This window comes from Chelonia mydas, chromosome 8 (genome assembly GCF_015237465.2).
Source record: "Chelonia mydas isolate rCheMyd1 chromosome 8, rCheMyd1.pri.v2, whole genome shotgun sequence".
Taxonomy (NCBI): Eukaryota; Metazoa; Chordata; order Testudines; family Cheloniidae; genus Chelonia; species Chelonia mydas.
The window spans coordinates 29,351,009-29,371,025 of record NC_057854.1 but is presented as its reverse complement, the minus strand read 5'-3'; the positions used below and the strand labels follow the sequence as shown (position 1 = coordinate 29,371,025).

Sequence of the window (20,017 nt, the reverse complement as noted above, 5' to 3'; positions counted from 1 at the left end):
TCTCTGGAGATCATGACTGAAACTTGTCCTTAAACTATAGTCAGCTTTTGTGGAAAGGAGCAGCATCAGAGTACTCCCTCTTATTTATTTCTCTCTGTTATGTTCACTGATTTTGCCATGGATTTTTTCCCCTTAAGCAGAATTCTGTAAAAATAGTGTTATTGCTTGTTTAATGATTCTGGATTGAACTATAATCATACAGGAAGTCAGCTTTTGAGCCATTACTCCAAGAGTGCTAATGTAATTACATTTTTGTCTTGGTGTCTAAGCCTAATGGCTTGTTTTATTACTAATACACTAATAGTATTTCAGTATACAGTGAAAGTGCTACATTTACTTGTGTTAATGGAATGCCATTCTGAAGCTGTAGTTTACTTCCAGTAATATTGCTGAGTAGGGAAGAATGAAGTTGGACTTCAAACTCTTGTAAGCATTTGACTTAAGCACATGGGCAGCCTCTTCGTTTTTATCTCCTTGACTCCCTTGACTTGACAATCCATTTTCTGCTTGCCATTTGTGTCCTCTGCTACTTATTTAGAAACCTGTATCTATGCTGTTTAGCAATGCATATGAAATTAGGGAAAATACATGAAAATTCCAATGCATGTGTGACTGACACACACTGAGTTACAGGGAATCTGTGTCCGCGCTCTCTGAATTTAAATTAGCTTTAAAACTCAAATGGTATTATTGGGACTCGTTTTACTGCTACCTTTGGTTGAAGCATAGAATGATGCTTGTAGGAAATTGGTGATGTCATAGACTTCTCACTTGGTATGAGCCAAATCCTGCCACCCTGACTCATTCAAATAGTTGCATTGGCTTTAATGGGATTACTCAACGCTGATTCCACTGAGAATTCCAGGAACAAGATATGCCCGTTTAAGGCCGTCATCCAGTAGCAGTACCTCCTTTGGACTTGTGTTGTGTTGGAAGGGCACAACAACCCAGACTTATGCAGCACAGGGCAGAATGCTGGAAGTGTAACACTCACAGAAGAGTAAATGCCCCACTTGGCTCATGGATGCTCATAAGGAACTGTCTGTCTATACTCTCTCTCAGCCAGAAGAGTGCATGCAAGCAAAGCTCAGAATAGTTAAGTTGTAGAAGAGGCAGACTTTGTGAAAGTGATGGATTTTCACAGAAATTCCCAACTGGGTAAGTAGGAGGGAAAAGCCAAGAGTCAAGAAATTGAGAAGACACCCCGTCTGTGTTCATGATGAATGGCTCACCCAGTTCTGTCTGTTTTGCTCTGTACATGGAGGGGAGACATTTCACCATTAGGAAGCAGTGGCCATTCAAAACGAGCAGCATAGTTGTTTTAGGAAAGCAAAGAGAGACAAATTTATTCATTTCAAACTTAGTTAAAATTGTAATACAGATCATGTAGTTGTATTTAACCCAGATACCAGGACTGATATCCCTAACCTTGTGAAAAATACCTTAGAGCCATTTAATTACTCACAAGTGGTCAAGGATCACATTTTCATAATGGATCCAAGCATTTGTTGCAACAATGTACCATTTTGTTTATTAATCAATAACTTTGCATCCACCAAACTTACAATTATTTTAAACCTGTCATAGCTCTTTACCCAGTAAATTCATCTTGTCAGGTTTATATTCAAGCTAGCAGAACCTCTGAAAAAACAAGAAGCATTTTGTAGGTTTCTATTAAAACAATTGGTTAGGTGAAGCAGGACTAAACTGAAACCTACTTCTGTGTTTAATTAACACGCCGTAACTGGACGTCAGTAGGAATGAGATTTGGTTTATTTATTCATTTCAGAACTTAATTTAAATGCCCCTGGCATTTAAATCATTCATTTCTAATCTACAACTGTTCTGTTCTAAGTGCAATTTCAGTCTATTGGCTGCTCTTAAAAGGCTAGAAGTCAATGAAATATTTAATTTGAAAACAGGAATTAACTTTTCTCAGTAAACTCCAAGGTCCCAAGTCTCCTCTCTCTCCCTCCATAACCTATGGACTTTGATTCTAAAACAAAATGCTGCAATTTAGCATACAAAATACCGAATACTAAAATTATTAGAACTGCCATTCTGTTTCTTGAGAGATAGATGAGAACTATCCTTTTTGTCAGCCTGATGACTGATCCAACTGTGCGTATTTTGGTACAAAGGGTATTGAGATTTATCTGTCTATTTATAGAAAGAGATAGCTGTAGATATAGATATATATAAAGGAATGAAGTGAGTTCTATTATCCATAAAGTTAAATATGCAATTAACTTGGAGAAGCAGAGCTGCAGTATCTCTCTGGGTTGTAGGTAGTAGTGAGAACCCCCGTCATATGGTGACCCCTTCTTGGGGTGCCTTCTTGTGTCAGGCTGGGGCATGACTGGGGCACCTCCCTCAGTTTCTCCTTTGTTCTGGAGTAGGCAGTAATGCCACATAAGGTTTCAGAGTATAAATAGCCATTTGTAGGGTTAATTTATTACAAAAAAATCCCAGAACCATAATTCAAATCTCCACAGCATCATCCAAACAATACATTCAGTTTTTCAAGTTCCAGCAATTCATCAGCACCCGAAGCACAGCTCAGGAGTCTCTCGCCATGCTGCAGCTCTCCATTACAGCTCTGCAGTCTCCAATACAGCTCCAGTATTTCTCACCAAGCTCCAGCTCCCAGTTACTGCTCTGGCGTTTCTCATGCCTCACCCCAACCCCTCTAGCTGAGATGTTTCTTTGCCCTTTTTCTTTCCTGTATCGTTCCAGATCTTACCCAGAGATGTCAATGAGTTCCCCGCCATCATTCCCCAGCCTTCAGCTCTCCGGCTCAGAGAGCCAGTAGGCATCTCCTTCTGCTGCAGTCAGCCTTCAGCTACCACCCCACACCACTGCCCCAGTCTTTTTTGGCCCTGCCTCTCTGGCCATTGGGAAGTTTATAGGTGACCCTCCCCCCAGCTACCTTCCTGCTTTCTGCTTTCACCACCGTGGTCTGGCTCCACTGCTCACTAAGGAGTTCTCACTTCTCCTCCCTCAGAGTCGTCCCTTCCCTGAAGCTCTCAGCCCAGCTCTACTCTTTTTCTGAGCTTTCTCCCTCTCTGGACTTTGGGTTCTGAACTCTCTTACCCTTGGGCTGCTTCCCATTTAGAACTCCGAGGGTAGTTCTGCCCTTCTCATTACACCAAACTAGAGAACACCTGGACTGGAACAGGAAAGCTGGGCCCGACAGTACTTTGGGGGTGAGCTAACCTGTTAGAGCTCTGTATGCCATGGTCATGTGTTTTAGTAACTCTCACCTGGTATGTAGCTTACCAAACTATTAGCTACCACAAGCAGTAGAGCTCTTAAGACGTTAAGAGTAACAAGAAGGGTTTCTACAGCTAAGGTAGCAACAAGAAGAAGGTCAAGGAAAGTGTGGGCCCCTTACTGAATGAGGGAGGCAACCTAGTGACATAGGATGTGGAAAAAGCTAATGTACTCAATGCTTTTTTTGCCTCTGTCTTCACAAACAAGGTCAACTCCCAGACTACTGCACTGGGTAGCACAGAATGGGGAGGAGGTGACCAGCCCTCTATGGAGAAAGAAGTGGTTCAGGACTATTTAGAAAAGCTGGACGAGCACAAGTCTTTGGGGCTGGATGCACTGCATCCGAGGGTGCTAAAGGAGTTGGCGGATGTGATTGCAAAGCCAAATTTGAAAACTCATGGTGATTGGGGGAGGTCCCAGATGACGGGAAAAAGGCTAATGTAGTGCCCATCTTTAAAAAAGGGAAGAAGGAGGATCTGGGGAACGACAAGCCAGTCAGTCTCACTTCAGTCCCTGGAAAAATCATGGAGCAGGTCCTGAAGGAATCAGTTTTGAAGCACTTAGAGGAGAGGAAAGTGATCAGGAACAGTCAGCATGGATTCCCCAAGGGCAAGTCATGCCTGACTAACCTAATTACCTTCTATGACGAGATAACTGGCTCTGTGGATGAGGGGGAAAGCAGTGGATGTGTTATTCCTTGATTTTAGCAAAGCTTTTGATATGGTCTCCCACAGTATTCTTCCCAGCAAGTTAAAGAAGTATGGACTGGATGAATGGACTATAAGGTGGATAGAAAGCTGGCTAGATTGTCGGGCTCAACGGGTAATGATCAATGGCTCCATGTCTAGTTGGCAGCCGGTATCAAGCGGAGTGCCCCAAGGGTCAGTCCTTGGGCCGGTTTTGTTCAATATCTTCATTAATGATCTGGAGGATGGTGTGGATTGCACCCTCAGCAAGTTTGCAGATGACACTAAACTGGGAGGAGTGGTAGATACACTGGAGGGTAGGGATAGGATACAGAGGGCCCTAGACAAATTAGAGGATTGGGCCAAAAGAAATCTGATGAGGTTCAACAAGGACAAGTGCAGAGTCCTGCACTAAGGGTGGAAGAATCCCATGCACTGCTACAGACTAGGGACCGAGAGGCTAGGCAGCAGTTCTGCAGAAAAGGACCTAGGGGTTGCACTGGACGAGAAGCTGGATATGAGTCAACAGTGTGCCCTTGTTGCCAAGAAGGCTAACAGCATTTTGGGCCGTATAACTAGGAATACTGCCAGCAGATCGAGGGACGTGAGGCATTGGTGAGGCCTCATCTGAAGTACCGTGTCCAGTTTTGGGCCCCACACTACAAGAAGGATGTGGAAAAATTGAAAAGAGTCCAGTGAAGGGCAACAAGAATGATTAGGGGATTGGAACACATGACTTATGAGGAGAGGCTGAGGGAACTGGGATTATTTAGTCTACAGAAGAGAAGAATGTGGGGGGATTTGATAGCTGTTTTCAACTACCTGAAAGGGGGTTTCAAAGAGGATGGATCTAGACTGTTCTCAGTGGTAGCAGATGACAGAACGAGGAGTAATGGTCTCAAGTTGCAGTGGGGGAGGTTTAGGTTGGATATTAGGATAAACTTTTTCACTAGGAGGGTGACGAAGCACTGGAATGGGTTACCTAGGGAGGTGGTGGAATCTCCTTCCTTAGAGGTTTTTAAGGTCAGGCTTGACAAAGCCCTGGCTGGGATGATTTAGTTGGGGATTGGTCCTGCTTTGAGCAGGGGGTTGGACTAGATGACCTCCTGAGGTCCCTTCCAACCCTGATATTCTATGCTTCTATGATTCTAAAATATATTCTCTTGGGGGGTTCTTTTTTTTGGGGGGGGGGGACTAGAGTAATCGCAGAAAGCTGGGAAATTCAATGCTTGATCTGAACATCCCTTAGTTTGATGGTGATCTGAACCAGGGGTTTGGTGAATAATTATAAAGATAAATGCCATGTGTGAAAATCAGATCCAGATCTGGATTTCTAGAACTCTAGATTCTAGGGATATTTGGATTTGGACACTTGATTAGTCTTCTTTTTAGTATGGACCTATCTCATCTGGACCACCAGCAGTGAAGATTTCTGATTAAACTCTGTCTTCATGGTGTTTCATTGTCCTGTCAATACGCTTACACCCAAGATTCACACAGACCTGGCATGAAGTAAAAGTAACGCGAACCGTCATTTAGGTGGAACTATTTAATCCAAATAATTTGTCAGACTCTCTTTACAGTTTGATTAAAGAAAGCCTAAGATCAGCAGATGAATGTTGACTGAAATGGTGGTGGAATGTGTAATACAAAGGTTAATAAAATTCTGCTGCATATAAAGCAATGTTTGTCTTCTGCCAAAAATAAATACAAAACCCAAAACAAAATACAAAAATAAAACCAACCCCACTCACTTGATTGAAATGATTCTGCAATTTGTGCATGAAGTCTTTTTGCTCCAATAAGGTGCTCTGAAAACCGACAGTCAAGATCTGCTGCCACTCATTTAAAAAATGAAGAGCTTATTGACTACAAGAGACCTATAATAGATTTAGATACATGATCAAAAGATAGTCTCACAAACCAGCACAAAAATGTGTGCTGCAACAGGTTATTGGTCTTAAAAATACGATACAGAGTATATTAAGCCAAACATAGAATAATGACATTATGTTTACAAATTTTTTTTCTAGTTTCTGGGGGTATTTTTAATTGAATGGGGAAAATTAAACATTGCTATCAAGTATCTAGAATATGGTGGGGGAGGGGGCATGCACAGCCATCCTCCTTCTCTTGCATTTTCATTTATTTGGACATTTTTCTCCTTAATGAAAACTTAGTGGATTCTGTATGCTTAAAACCATGATAGTGGTTTTTTTCCTCTCCACTTCTCTGTTACATTTGTACTGAGAATAAAGGCACGGCATCGCTTTCCCTCTATTTCATGTCCAGGTAACTCTGTGGTGGGTTAATCTCCATCTAGCCAGAAAACTCTGCTTTGTGCTTCTCAGAAAAGTTCCTCTCTCCCTGTGGAAACTTGCTTTGTGGTCCCAATCCATACCCATTGAAGTCAATGGAAGGACTCCCCTTTGTTTTCAGTAGATGTGGAATGAGGACATTTGAATGGATTGGATCTGAAAGGCTTCATAGAGAACTGAAGGAAAAAGATCCCTTGTTGTTAGTTCTCTGAATCTTTACTTCCACAGCTCACTGGCCAGCAGGAATAGTGATCGGAAGTAGCTGCAAGCTTCCCACACAGAAAAACTTATACCAGAAATCTTCATGATAGTAAGCTGTAATGGGAAAATTAATTAGCACTTTTATTATTGTTGCTGCTTACTTTCCAAGCAGGGAAGGCTTGTGCTTCTGGCTTAACTCTAGCCCCTCATACTTCCCTAAATGACCCCCTGTTATGTAGATCACCTTGTATGATGTCCTGTTGTGGAATACTGTGTCATACAAAATGATGCATTGAGCTCTGCTGAAGCTTTCTAGGAGATATTGAAGTCAGCTAACTTGTTTGTAGTCAATTAAATGCACTATGAGATACAGACACTTGAACATCAACTGGCAATACAAGTACAGATTTTCTGACACCACACTCAAATGAAAAGGGCTTATACTTCTCCTCACATAAACCACAGTGATATATTACCAGGCATATCAGTGCAAACAGCATTCCCCCCAACCCTCATTACAAGTCCATTCAGAAAGCATACCAGACTTGAATGTTGAAATGTTTGCAGAAAATTTGACCTAACTACCAACTTGTTTTTTCCTCATATGGAGCAAACATTTCTCTGAAGTTCTTTTTCTTAATGTGTGCGCTTCTGCCTGTCTCTGAAGACTATCAATTACTGCCTCCAATTTTCATGGTCTTGGGTCTGTTTTGGAACATCACAATCAGTGTGGATAGAAAACAAGAAAGGAGAAAAATAGAGTGTGATAGAGTGAATTTTCAGTGTTGAAACATTTTGTTCTGATGGAAAAATAGCAAAGACCTTTGACCCACTATAAAACAAGTGAAAGGAGCTCAGGAAACCTTTAATATGCAAAAGAGATACAGAAATTTACGGGGACACTCAGATATTTTTAGGACACACTTTTAGAGCCTTATGCTTTGCTGGTGTAACTTGGCATAGCTCCATTTACTTTAAAGGAGTTACATTGATTCACAACAGAAGAGGATCAGCCCCATGTTTTTAAACCAGAAGAAGGGCCAAAGAGGGGTGAACTCTTGTCCTGTCTGGTCTTAAATTTAGATTGTAAACTCTTTGGGACAGGAACCGTCTCTAACTATATGTTTAGATATAATAATACAATGAGGCCCCAATGTGTCTGAGGTGTTTAGATGTTACTGCAATATAAATTGTTTATTATACACAAAAACTATGTTAAAAGAATATTATTAAGGTTGCAAAGTCAAGCACTCAGAATTTAGGATATGCCAGAATTAAGGTTGCCTGTGCAACCTTAATTCAGCCCTCTTTTGCATGTGCATATGGCACAGTCTTTAATTACAGGATCACATGCTACTTTTTCCACAGGACCCCTTTCTCCTTTATTGCACAGAATGCACCTGCTCAGGGGATGAATCAGGACTGTGTAGGAGACTTTGTAAGACCTCTGCCTGTCTCATTTGTTGCATACGTTTATAGGTAGTGAATGAGGCAGGGAATTGTAGAAAGGGAAAAAGGATGATATCCCAGTTAAAGAACTGGAATATTTCCGTGGATAATGGACTCTATCATAGCTTATATCACAGAGTTTCTGTGTGATGTTAGTCAAATCACTTAAACTTTTCATGGGTGGACACTTATTGTATGTTCCTCATTTTCTTGGTACTTGAGTTGGGACCCTTTGTCTGACTTGCAGAAGTGTTGATTACTCACAGCAGCATCTGAAATCAATGGTATCTTTGCTTTGAACATAAAAAGGCAATATGTTTTCTAAAAAAATCAGTCCAAGGCAGACACCTGTTATGCAAAACTTTATCCCAAATGATTAATGTTTGACAAAGTTATGAGCAACTGAAAACAGGGTTTTATAAAGTTCAAAGTCCAAAGTTCAGGCAACCTTAATAATAAGCAGTGCTATCTGCTCCACCAATAATGATAATATTCAAAAGTGAAAATTAAATTACAATTATGTAATTCTTTCATCTTAAATAGTCTGATGTGCAAGTAATAGGAAAGGCTAGTTAAAAATTGTCACTGTTCCTTTAAAAAACGAAATGTGAGAAAATGTGAAATACACAGCTGTCTCAGAGGAAGTCTCTAAAATAAACCCTACTTTAATTCTGTTGGAATTGAAACCGCTATAAAAGTTGGATGAACACTTTTTTGACTCACTTTTAAGACTCCTATACCTCAAAGTGTAAGTCATTGTTGATATTCTCTCTTCTTCCCTATTTTCTGACACTTCCTATCCTCATAATATTGACATATCAAAAGAGGGATGACCATCAGATGCAATCTATTTGAGCTAATGGAAATTCAAGCACACAGATACCAATTCTCAGTGGAAGCTCTGACATTTCTCAGACAGAAGGCATGAGTTTGCAGTAATTCTCTGTTCCTTTTGGATGTGTAAGGCCAATCACTAGCAGTTTTCATTTTGCAGCTATTGGGAACTGGATCTACATTTCAAAATCATGACATTTATAGTCATATCAACGTAAACATGTTTCTGATGTGGGATGATATGGTGCAAGTTACTTACCCCTATGCTATTTTTTTTATTCATCATTGAAATTAGGTGATGTTTGTGAGTAGTATGAAGAGGCTTAGGTATTTGCCTCCATCTCAAATTTGGATAGTGGAGATGTTTGGAGCTGTCTTTCAGCGACTTGTGAACCCATCCAAATCTCACAAAACTTTCCAATATAATATTTATTTGCAGTTAGCAGAGCTCTTAACCAGCAGTGTCTAGAAATTACTCTTTCTCAGATGCAAGAGAGCCTCCTGATCCCACTGGTCATTGAAATAATGTTTTGTTGTGTTAAGTGCTATGTTTTGCAAGATAACTTTTCCAGTTATCTTTAGGTGTTTACACTGCATTCAAATTCTTTTCCCTACAGTGGGCATGTGGGTGTCTGTATATAAACGCATACATATAGGACTGCTGAAAGTTGTAGGCTGTGACACAGTGTTTAAGTTAAGAACATAAGAATGGCCATACTGGGTCAGACCAGAGGTCCATCTAGCCCAGTATTCTGTCTTTTGACAGTGGCCAATGCCAGGTGCCCCAGAGGGAATGAACAGAACAGGTAATCATCAAGCGATCCATCCCATCACCCATTCCCAGCTTCTGGCAAACAGAGGCTAGGGACACCATCCGTGTCCATCCGGGCTAATAGCCATTGCTGGACCTATCCTCCATGAACTTATCTAGTTCTTTTTTGAACCCTGTTATAGTCTTGGCCTTCACAACATCCTCTGGCAAAGAGATCCACAGACTGACTGTGCATTGTGTGAAAAATACTTCCCTTTCTTTGTTTTAAACCTGCTGCCTATTAATTTCATTTAGTGACCCCTAGTTCTTGTGTTATGAGAAGAAGTAAGTAACACTTCCTTATTTGCTTTCTCCACCCCATTCATGATTTTATAGACCTCTACCATATCCCCCCTTAGTCATCTCTTTTCCAAGCTGCAAAGTCCCAATCTTATTAATCGCTACTCATATGGCTGCTGTTCCATACCACTAATAATTTTTATTGCTCTTTTCTGAACCTTTTACAATTCCAATATATCTTTTTTGAGATGGGGCAACCATATCTGCACACAGTCAAAGGCTTTCTGAAAATCTAAGTACACTATATCCACTGTACACGCCTTGTCTACATGCTTGTTAACACCCTCAAAGAATTCTGGTAGATTGTTGAAGCATGATTTCCCTTTACAAATACCATGTTGACTCTTCCCAAACAAATTATGTCCATCTATGTGTCAGACAATTTTGTTCTTCACTGCAGTTTCAACCAGTTTTCCCAATACTGAAGTCAGGTTTACCAGCCTGTAATTGCCGGGAACACCTCTGGAGCCCTTTTTAAAAATTGGCGTCACATTAGCTATCCTCCAGTTAGGACGCTTTGCATATTTAAGGTCTTGCTGTAATCTGGATGGCATGAAGAGGTATGTCAAAAGAAGCAGGTTATAATAATGTCTGATATTTGATGAGAACAGAATTTTTCAGACCACCTTGACCATATTGCCAGCTTCAGTCCAATCTCTGGCTTAATATCATACATGTTTCTAATTAAACACAAACCTAAAGAATATAGAGTTTCATTTATGACTTTCCACATGTCGTCTGTAATTTGTCATTTGAACACTAAGGAGTTTATTTAGTGTTTTATAACCAGAGGAATGGAATTTGTCTACTGAACATGTTCTTCTGCTTTTCATCACTTTGTTAATATTTTGTCACTGCCTCTTTGTATCTCATCTAGGATTGGCCAGAAAATAAGAATTAGAAACTGAGCTTTTGACATATGGGTTCATTCCACATGAGAATCAATAGTTAGACCTTTCACATTTTTTCTTGAAAAAACATCAGAGAGAGAGAGAGTGAGACCTGCCCCTGAAAATAGCCAATAGCCCGGTAGTTAGGAATGCGAGAGACCAGGTTCAAGTCCCTATTCTTCCTGATTCAAAGCAGGGACTTGAACCCAGGTCTCCTACATCCCATGAAAGTGCTCTAACCACTGCAATAGTGGCAATTCTGGGGTGGGCCTCGCCCCACTCTCCCGCTCCTCCGTCTCCTCCTCTGCCCCCCACCCCCCACCCCCCAAGCCCCAGTTTGGATCTGAGAAACTTTCCTGATGAAATATTTATCAAAACAAATATATTTCCATGAAAAGTTTCAGTTTCAATGGATTGGCATTTACTGATGGAAAAAGGTTCCATCAAAAATTGCCAATCAGCCCTAATCACAGCCTGGAGGAAGAAGCTGTTTTAATGAAGCCTATGACATTGTAGCAGTTATTAGTAAGCTCTGTGCGTTTGGTTATAATGCCAAAAAATGTCTTCCGTCTCTATGTAATTTTTGGAAGTTTGACCAAGACCTTTCGATCATTTGTAAAATTTGATAGGCATAAAAACTGTTTTCCACCACACAGATTTTCTCTTTGTGTGTATATATATACACACACACCCACCAAGTTATGGACTTGGTACTAAAATATTTTGTGTGTATGTGTGAATTGTAACATTTAGGTTAAAATTGGAGAAAGTGATAAACTTTTGGAAACTTTAATGAAAGTAAAATTAAACTTGCACTTAATGATTTGTTCAGAATGTATACATCTAGATGTCTCATCCATAAAGCCTGACTCATATGAGTAGTTTCCTTAGCTCCAGTGGGACTACTGGATTGAGTAAAGGTTTGCAGGACAGAGCTCTTAATTTTTATGAGTAATTTTTTCTCTCCATCGATTGCATTACTTCGCATTGTGAAAATTAGTGTACTATCCCCATCCTTTGTAGTTTAATCAGTAATAAAATGGTTCCATCTCATAGCTAGTATGTGCAATCTCAAGAGTTTGCAAATTTCATAGAAACTGGAGAAGCAAAGACCTACTGGGTCAGCTAGCCTTTTCTAAGCCAATGCAGGATTGTTCCTTCATATACTGTATATTTTAAGCTCATTGTCCTGTCTTTACATAAATGACCCCAGAGATTGAGCTCCCATCATGCTCCTAACAAAATTATTCAGTACTCCAATAGACCTCATTATTTGGAAGTATTCCTGGATCTTCAGTCTTCTTTTTCCAAATTTAGATTCAAATAATAAATGGAAATATGTGGCCAATGTAAAAAAGGTCAGGGAGAACAATAAATTAATAAAATGGAGATGGTGTAATAGTAAAAATGGAAAAATATTCTGTGCATTTTCTCTGAAGTTGACACAATAATACATAAATTTTATCCAAAGGGATTACCATTTATTATGTGAACGGGAATTGAAAATTCACTGACTGCTGTATTTTTCATTGTTAAAATAATAAGTGATCAGTTTGTAAATCTAATCTTGATATTTTTGGTACTGTCTTTTCCTTCTCAGGTTCCCACTCTGAACCTCCATCCTGCAATGCTAATTCCATCACTTGCCCATCCGCTTGCACATGCAGCAACAACATTGTGGACTGTCGAGGCAAAGGCTTAACAGAAATTCCATCTAACCTACCAGAGGGCATTGTGGAAATGTAAGTGCCAGTGTCAACTTACTATTCTCATTCCAAATGTCATTCCAAATCTAGTGCACTTCACTTGTGGAAGGGAGCTGCAAGTTTTAACCATTTAAGATGATAACCATGGCCATTTGCCAGTCGCATTGCCATTATTCCACACATTATTCTATTTTAGGGCTTAATCCAGGTCTTAAATGCAAAATGAGATATTGTGCAACACACCCCTACCCATCTGAGAACAGGATCAAATACTCATCAAATTAATTTCAGTTTGTATTTTTAACCCCCCCCAAAATGGGGTATGGTCACTTTTATCTAGAGGCCAGGAAATGAAAACAGAGCAGCTCCTCTTTTACATTTTCCCTAACAGAGTTATTTTCACATGTCAATTTACCTTGGTGATTTCTCCCAAAATGATGGAAGTAGCTCATGTTAGACAGGCAAAGTGAACCTGGGGTGGGGGGCGGGGGTCTTTTCTTTGCTAAAGTCTGACATTAGAACAGATTGTTCAGTTATTTGTTCTATATTTCATTTATCCCAAAACTTTTACACTTATCTCAACGCTTTCTTGTATCATCATATCATATACTGGTTTTCAGATGTACTTGTTTTTACTAGTTTTATCTGTTATAGTATTTCACAATCTACCACAGTCCTGATTAGTGTGAAATAAAACAGAATTGCTTTTGGTTGTTCCATAGGGAATGGTGAGCAATTATTTTCCTTCAGAGGTTGTTGTACTGAAGATAGTATCCCTCTTGCAACCAGCTTTAAGAGCCTTAGCTTTATGGATTCAATCATATCCATACAGTTACTGTAACAATTCAGCTTTTCATCTCTGCAGAAATATTGCTAGACTGCAAGACTCTCTGGGACAAAGCTTAGCTGCTTGTCTCATTTCTATGCTGGCCCATTGCAATTTAATATCTGACTCCCAGCAATTTGAGGGTTACAGTTTATCCAAAATGCTCTAACTATAGGTTTTGCTGGTGCTCTAATCTATATGTGCACTCCTCTGTCACTACATTGGTTATTCTTATAATTTAGGATTCAGCTCAAAATCTGTGTGGTTACTATCTCAGCACATTATAAAGTAGTTCATTATGCGTAATTTAATCAGTTTCCATGTTCTGTGTGGACTTTGCAACTCTCATATTGAAAAAGATATTTTAAACATACAAGTTCATTGAACAAATTTGTTAGATGTAAACAATGCTGTAAAGTTATACTGCCCAGGATAACCTGGGCATGTAAATATATTCACTGGAAATGGAAAAATAGTAACATGCTTGATCACAATTCAAAAACTTGCTTCCCTTAAAAGTTCAGACATGTACAGTCTTCTGTTGGGATTACAGCATCTTGTACTACATGCCAACTAGGAATCCAAAAAAATTAGAAATGTTCTACCCCTGAAAATTACAGTATAAATTATATCTGAAGTACTAAAAAATTAGTCTTGAATTTGCATTCCAAACAATATATACCCTATAGGGATATGGATGTATATATGTAATGTTTTATAACATGATAGATTTAAGAACTGTAGGCATGAACATTTTAAATAATGATATGAAAGATTTGCTGAGGTAATAAGGATGCAGCTATGAGCATCTGTTTGGGAAGTTATATCAGAGTATACGGTTCTAGAGAGTGTGGAAACTACTAATTTCAGAGTGTTGGTATGCAGAAATAATAGAGGAAGATGTTTTATGTAAAGTTTTATATTGAAGCTGACAGGTAGAGGGCACAGTTGAGTAGTTATATGGGACCTGCTGCTGGAAGTTAGTGATCTGTAGGCGGAAGATATGTTCGTGATTTCCATTAATCTGAAAACAACAGAGGGAACAAATGATAGTAAGAAACATTTGAAAAGAAAGTATCAGTTGGAAGGATCACAGTATCTGAAACACCCTGAAGAATGTGTAAGTAGAAAACAATGAGAAGGGAAATAATAAGAATGGCCATTCTGGGTCAGACCAATGGTTCATCTAGCCCCGTATCCTGTCTCTGACAGTGGCCAGTGCCATGTGCCCCCAGAGGGGAGAACAGAACAGGGTAGTTATTGAGTGATCCATCCCATAGCTATCCCTTTCCTAATGGTTCCTAACATTCTATTAGCTTTTATGACTGCCGCTGCACATTGAGCAGATGTTTTCAGAGAGCTGTAACATGAGGTCACCAAGATCTCTTTCTTGAGTGGTAACAGCAAATTTAGACCCCATCATTTTGTATGGATAATTGGGACTGTGTTTATGGATAAATGTGCATTACTTTGCACCTATCAACACTGAATTGTGTCAGGCATTTTGTTGCTCAGTCACCCGATTTTGTGAGATCCATTTGTATGTAATTGTTTGTAGTCAGCTTTAAACTTAATTGCCTTGAGTAACTTTTGTATCATCTGAAAATTTTGCCACTTTACTCTTCACTCCCTTTACCACATGATTTATGAATATGTTGAACAGTACTGGTTCCAGTACAGATCCTTGGGGCACCCCACTATTTACTTCTCTCCATTGTAAAAACTAATCATTTATTCCTACCTTTCTTTCAATCAGTTACTGAGTCATGAGAGAACCTTCCCTCTTATCCCATGATTGTTTACTTTGCTTAAGCGAAGAGGGAGACTTTCTATTCACACTTTCAAAATGTTAGCTCCCTTAGACTTTTTTAAAATTTGTAACTTTTTGATGTGCTTAGGGAATGATCAATTGTCGAGAGTGGGGAGGTTAAAGGGGCATACCTTCGTTGTTTATATTTTATTTGAAGATAGTCAAGTGGGAGTTCCTACACCAGTACTTGTTCTGTCTCTCTTGTGATGTAGTATTCTATGCTGGCACAGATGAACGATGATTCTTTGTGGGGAGGCAATGGGTCTGGTGAACTGGGTGGATTAGGGAGCTAAGATAACAGGTCTGGAGATACTTATTATGATAGTGCTCTAGAGAATAATTGTAATTCCCATGGGTAGCAGAAGAATCCCCCAGAGAACTTCATATTATATTACTAGTTCTTTTGAGAATGTTCTGCACCAACCCATCATAATGTCTAACATGTATCACTGACATCTTGTTGGATGAAGCTGAAGGCCCAGTTTTGGCATGGTTGATTCTGGTCAAGATCTCCGTAATCTACTAACATCAAATGTAAAGAGGTAGAGGGAATAATTTGTGATAGGTTCATCTTGCTTGATATGTATGTATGTGGACAACCTCAAAGAGGAGGGTTTTTTTAAGTCTCTGACCATTTCCTTTGCCCCAAGGAAAGGACCAGAGTTTATATTTCTATTTTTTTTCCCTCTTAACAATAAACCAGTTTAGATGGAGGGTTCCGCAGTTGAAATATTCCAGGTGATGTCTGTGCTCCTATTGGAGGCCTCGTGGCTTATTTTCTTTGTGGATGTCAGCATGAAACATCCGCTTTAATGAGCAGAAATATCTTCCTGGAAATGGACTTCTGGGGTTTTATCCAGAACACTGAAGACAAGACCATCACTGGGTCTGGTTGTGATAGTTCCTATATTTGAGTTACCCCAAGTAAGTGGTCTGATAGGAAGAGCTATTTCATACCTCCATCAGCATCAAACCCTGGAGATTCATTAGTTGTTTAGATTTCTGTGGTTTCTGTAATGCTGCAAGCATATGTCAGATATACTCTTAGAACTGGGGTGTTGATCACCTTCCCATCAAGGCTCCATTTTCAGTAGTAAAGGCTACTGTCAACTTCCAGACCTGTATACTTTTTATTTCTTGTACCTGGAAGTTGCCATGGGTTGACTGATCTCCTGGGGATGAAGCAGCAAGAGTCATAGATTGGAAAGGAGCTTAATATGAAGTTGCCTGGAGTCTAATCTTATTCTTTGGCCATACATAGGTGTCTCAAATCGGGCACCCTAAGTTTGTAGGTACTTTTAACCCCATTCACTCTGTGCCTCGGTTTCCCATCTGTAAAATCTCACATCTCACAAGGGTGTTGTAAAAATATATTTGTGTTTGTGAAGCACTCAAAGACTATAGTGATGAGTGCCATAGAAAGGTCCATAAGGAAATTAAAAATTCTGTTTTAAGGGCAGGGCTTGAATAGTGTGCTGTAAATAAGGAATGGAGCCATACACTGTACAAGGGGAAAACAAAATATGGAATAACTGTACATGAAGTGAGCACTATCCATCCTGTGCAATGAATGACACATGGGTCCTCTGAAAAAAATAGTATGTGATTATGTAATTAAGGAACCATCATACTCCAGGTTTCAGAGAAACAGCCGTGTTAGTCTGTATTCGCAAAAAGAAAAGGAGTACTTGTGGCACCTTAGAGACTAACCAATTTATTTGAGCATAAGCTTTCGTGAGCTACAGCTCACTTCATCGAATGCATACTGTGGAAAGTATAGAAGATCTTTTTATACACACAAAGCATGAAAAAATGGGTGTTTACCACTACAAAAGGTTTTCTCTCCCCCCACCCCACTCTCCTGCTGGTAATAGCTTATCTAAAGTGATCACTCTCCTTACAATGTGTATGATAATCAAGTTGGGCTATTTCCAGCACAAATCCAGGTTTTCTCCCCCACCCCCCCCAACAGGCACAGGCAACCTTAATTCTGGCATTTCCTAACTTTCGAACGTTTGATTTTTGCAACCTTCATAGTGTCCTCTTAATAGTGCTTTTTGGGTATAAATGAAAAATAGAATTGAGTATTAAAAACATGTATAAAGGGGAACAATTTTGGTGGAAGAATGTTAGGTCTCTTCCATCCTTCACATGTGATTCTATTGCAGATTACGAACCCCAGGATGATACCCAAATTTGTAACACCACCATGAGTCTCACTTCAGCAACCCAATGTACATACTCAGTATATTAACACCTTATTAAGCTGTACACTTGTAGTAGATTTATCCTTATGTCTCATATTGAAGGTTTTAAACCCATGCCTGCATTGGACTTAATTCACCAATATGTCACTCCAATTTTACATTAGAATAACTCCACTGAAATGAATGGAGGCACAATTGCATAAAATCGGAGTAATGCAGAGTTTAATCGAACTCGATGTACCTGAATCAGAAATGGCTGAACATTGAAGTTTGAGGCTTTGATTTAGATGCTGATCTGAACCTTTTATATGGAGAAACCAGTTGGAAAAGCATCAGGGGTTTCTAGTTTCAATCAGCTCAGTAATACAGTCAGAGCAACTGTTTTCACTAAGATTATGCTTTTGCACTTCCAGCACTAGCCAGTACAAGTAACTAGTCAGGTGTGCAAAATATTTGAGTTGAACCAAACTTTTTCAAACCTCAAAACAGAGTCTGGGATTGTTTCAAGTCCGATGTCTTTTAGTATCTGGTTTACCAAGACTTAATATTGATTTGTTTTATTGCTAACCAACATTGTTGGTTATGTAGAATATATACTTCATTTTGGTAAATAATGGCTTCTCATAGCTTGAGACAAATAAGAGATATTCACGTAACATTATGGAAATATCTGTTCCTGCACTTCTAGATATTCATTATCTCCTCTGACTACCTAGGGAAAAGCAAACAAAGCTGCTTTCCCTGAGAAAACAGCTTTAACTTTAACTTTCTGTTCATTCTGCCTTTAGCAAATGTGCTTCTTTGCCAAGCCATTACATTTTAGGGAATTGATTTTGTGCGAGGGAGTAGGAGGGCATCCCAGTGGGGACTGTTGCACAGTCGGTCGGACAGGCAACTCAATATCAAGGGTTCTTGGTTCTATTTCTGGGGCTCTTGCTGCTTCATTGATACCCTTTGGGGACGTTCTTGTTGATCAGTTTACCCAGAGAATGTACTTCATAGGGGTGTTGAGACTTAAATAATTAATTCTAGGTGAAGCTTTTGTGATTGTAAGAATGAAGGTGTTCTAGAAGTGCAAAATATCCTTTCCATTGTCTTTTTTAAAACTGAAATTTCTATGATGTCATTTTACAAATTTGATTTTGCATATATTAAATTACACCAACAGAAACCTTTAAAATAGGAAGTGTGTGAAGAATATCTTATGGAATAAATCCATTATTTTCAGTCATTTACTGAATGACTGTACATAAGAACTTGGTCTGCACTGAAATTTGGCTTTAAACGTCTCAACCTGGAGGCGAGTCTTTAGATTTTTTTTTTTCAAAATGAATTTCCTTTTAAATAAAAGCAACACCCATCAAATTTGGGGGCAGAGGAAAGATAGTTCAGCAATTCAAATTGTCCTTTCTCCTGAAGTTAATAATAGATTTTTCCCATCAGTTTTCCAATATATAATGTGTCTTAGACAAGTACGGTATTTCTGAACATACCTAATGACTGTTCCAATGGAGGCTCCCCAGGGTAGGAAAGCAGAGTTTCTCTACTCTATTTGAGTCATATAATACGATCTTCACTCACTGCTGTAAAGTGGCTCTGGACATCTTTACGTGTCAGTTTTGCCTACTGCTTTCAGATGTCACCGTAAACTGTCCCTGGCTGCTTATGCTCACCATCAAGAAACAATTTTCTACTCTTTAGACTTAAAACATGTACACGGAGAACTTTCCACTGAGAACAAGGACATGAAAATTGCAGCTATTTTAGATGAACTGAACAATCAATGTAGAAGATGTAAATCAGTGATAAATGGTGGGAATAAAAACACTTTCATGTGCAGAGATGAGTTGAGGAGGACATGTAGTTTTGTTTTGTCTGGGTATTATCATGTACAGTTTGAATAGAAATGTTCAGGTTCTATTTAAATTGCTAGTAGGTAAATTCTGCTTTGTGTAGTATTTGCTAAACTCTCAAAGGGAAGAGAGTGGGGTAGATCAGTAATAAAATATTTACAGATTTGTTGAATGAGATGTTTGACATAGATGTTTCGGTATTAAAATAGGTACTATAAGCAATCACTACACAAGATTTCAGCTGTGTATCTTAGATATTTACTTACTTTCTGATTTGTCAAATGTGACTATTGTCACCTCCAATGACAAGAAGGTGCATTATATTTTTACTAAGTCTGATAATTGTACACATTTTTATGGTTGCTTCATCATTTTTTTTAGATTGTTCTGGCCAATTATAATTTTGACATTTGTAATAGGTAGCCGCATGCAGATGAATTTCACCAGGGCAAGCTGTGTAGGAGTTTGTAATCTTGGGAGTATTTTCTGAAGCTTCCTTTCAGCTCACCAGACACATAAATCTGGCTCTGTTAATAAAAAGGAATTTGTATGAACAATAAGGACAATAACACATACCAAGTAATCAAATTGACTAACTTTAGATCAATCAATGCAGACTAGGACATTCAGAACAAAAAACCTCCGAGATCTTGTTTTATCTAATACGAATGTCACTCAAAGGGAGTTTCTAACCTGGTATTTTGCAAAGCACAGTCTTTTTTGTACTTGTAATTGTACCTTGTATTGAAAGCCACAGTATACAGTGTTGGCTGAAATATTGCAGGAAGGAGATATCATGTGTGTATGCATCTTGAAAGTTCATTATGAAAGTGCAGAAGACATCAGGGAAAAT

The 20,017-nt window shown here is 39.1% G+C and overlaps 1 protein-coding gene across 2 annotated transcripts in view; it reads left to right on the top strand.

The window, feature by feature from the left end:
* The window catches only part of SLIT3 (slit guidance ligand 3), a 798,441-nt gene that overhangs the window by 528,716 nt on the left and 249,708 nt on the right, over window positions 1–20,017 (top strand). For both annotated transcript variants that reach the window (XM_037906776.2, XM_043553076.1), the window contains one exon: window positions 12,363–12,504. In XM_037906776.2, coding sequence (XP_037762704.1) covers window positions 12,363–12,504 — 142 coding nt within the window. The remainder of the gene's footprint in view (window positions 1–12,362; window positions 12,505–20,017) is intronic.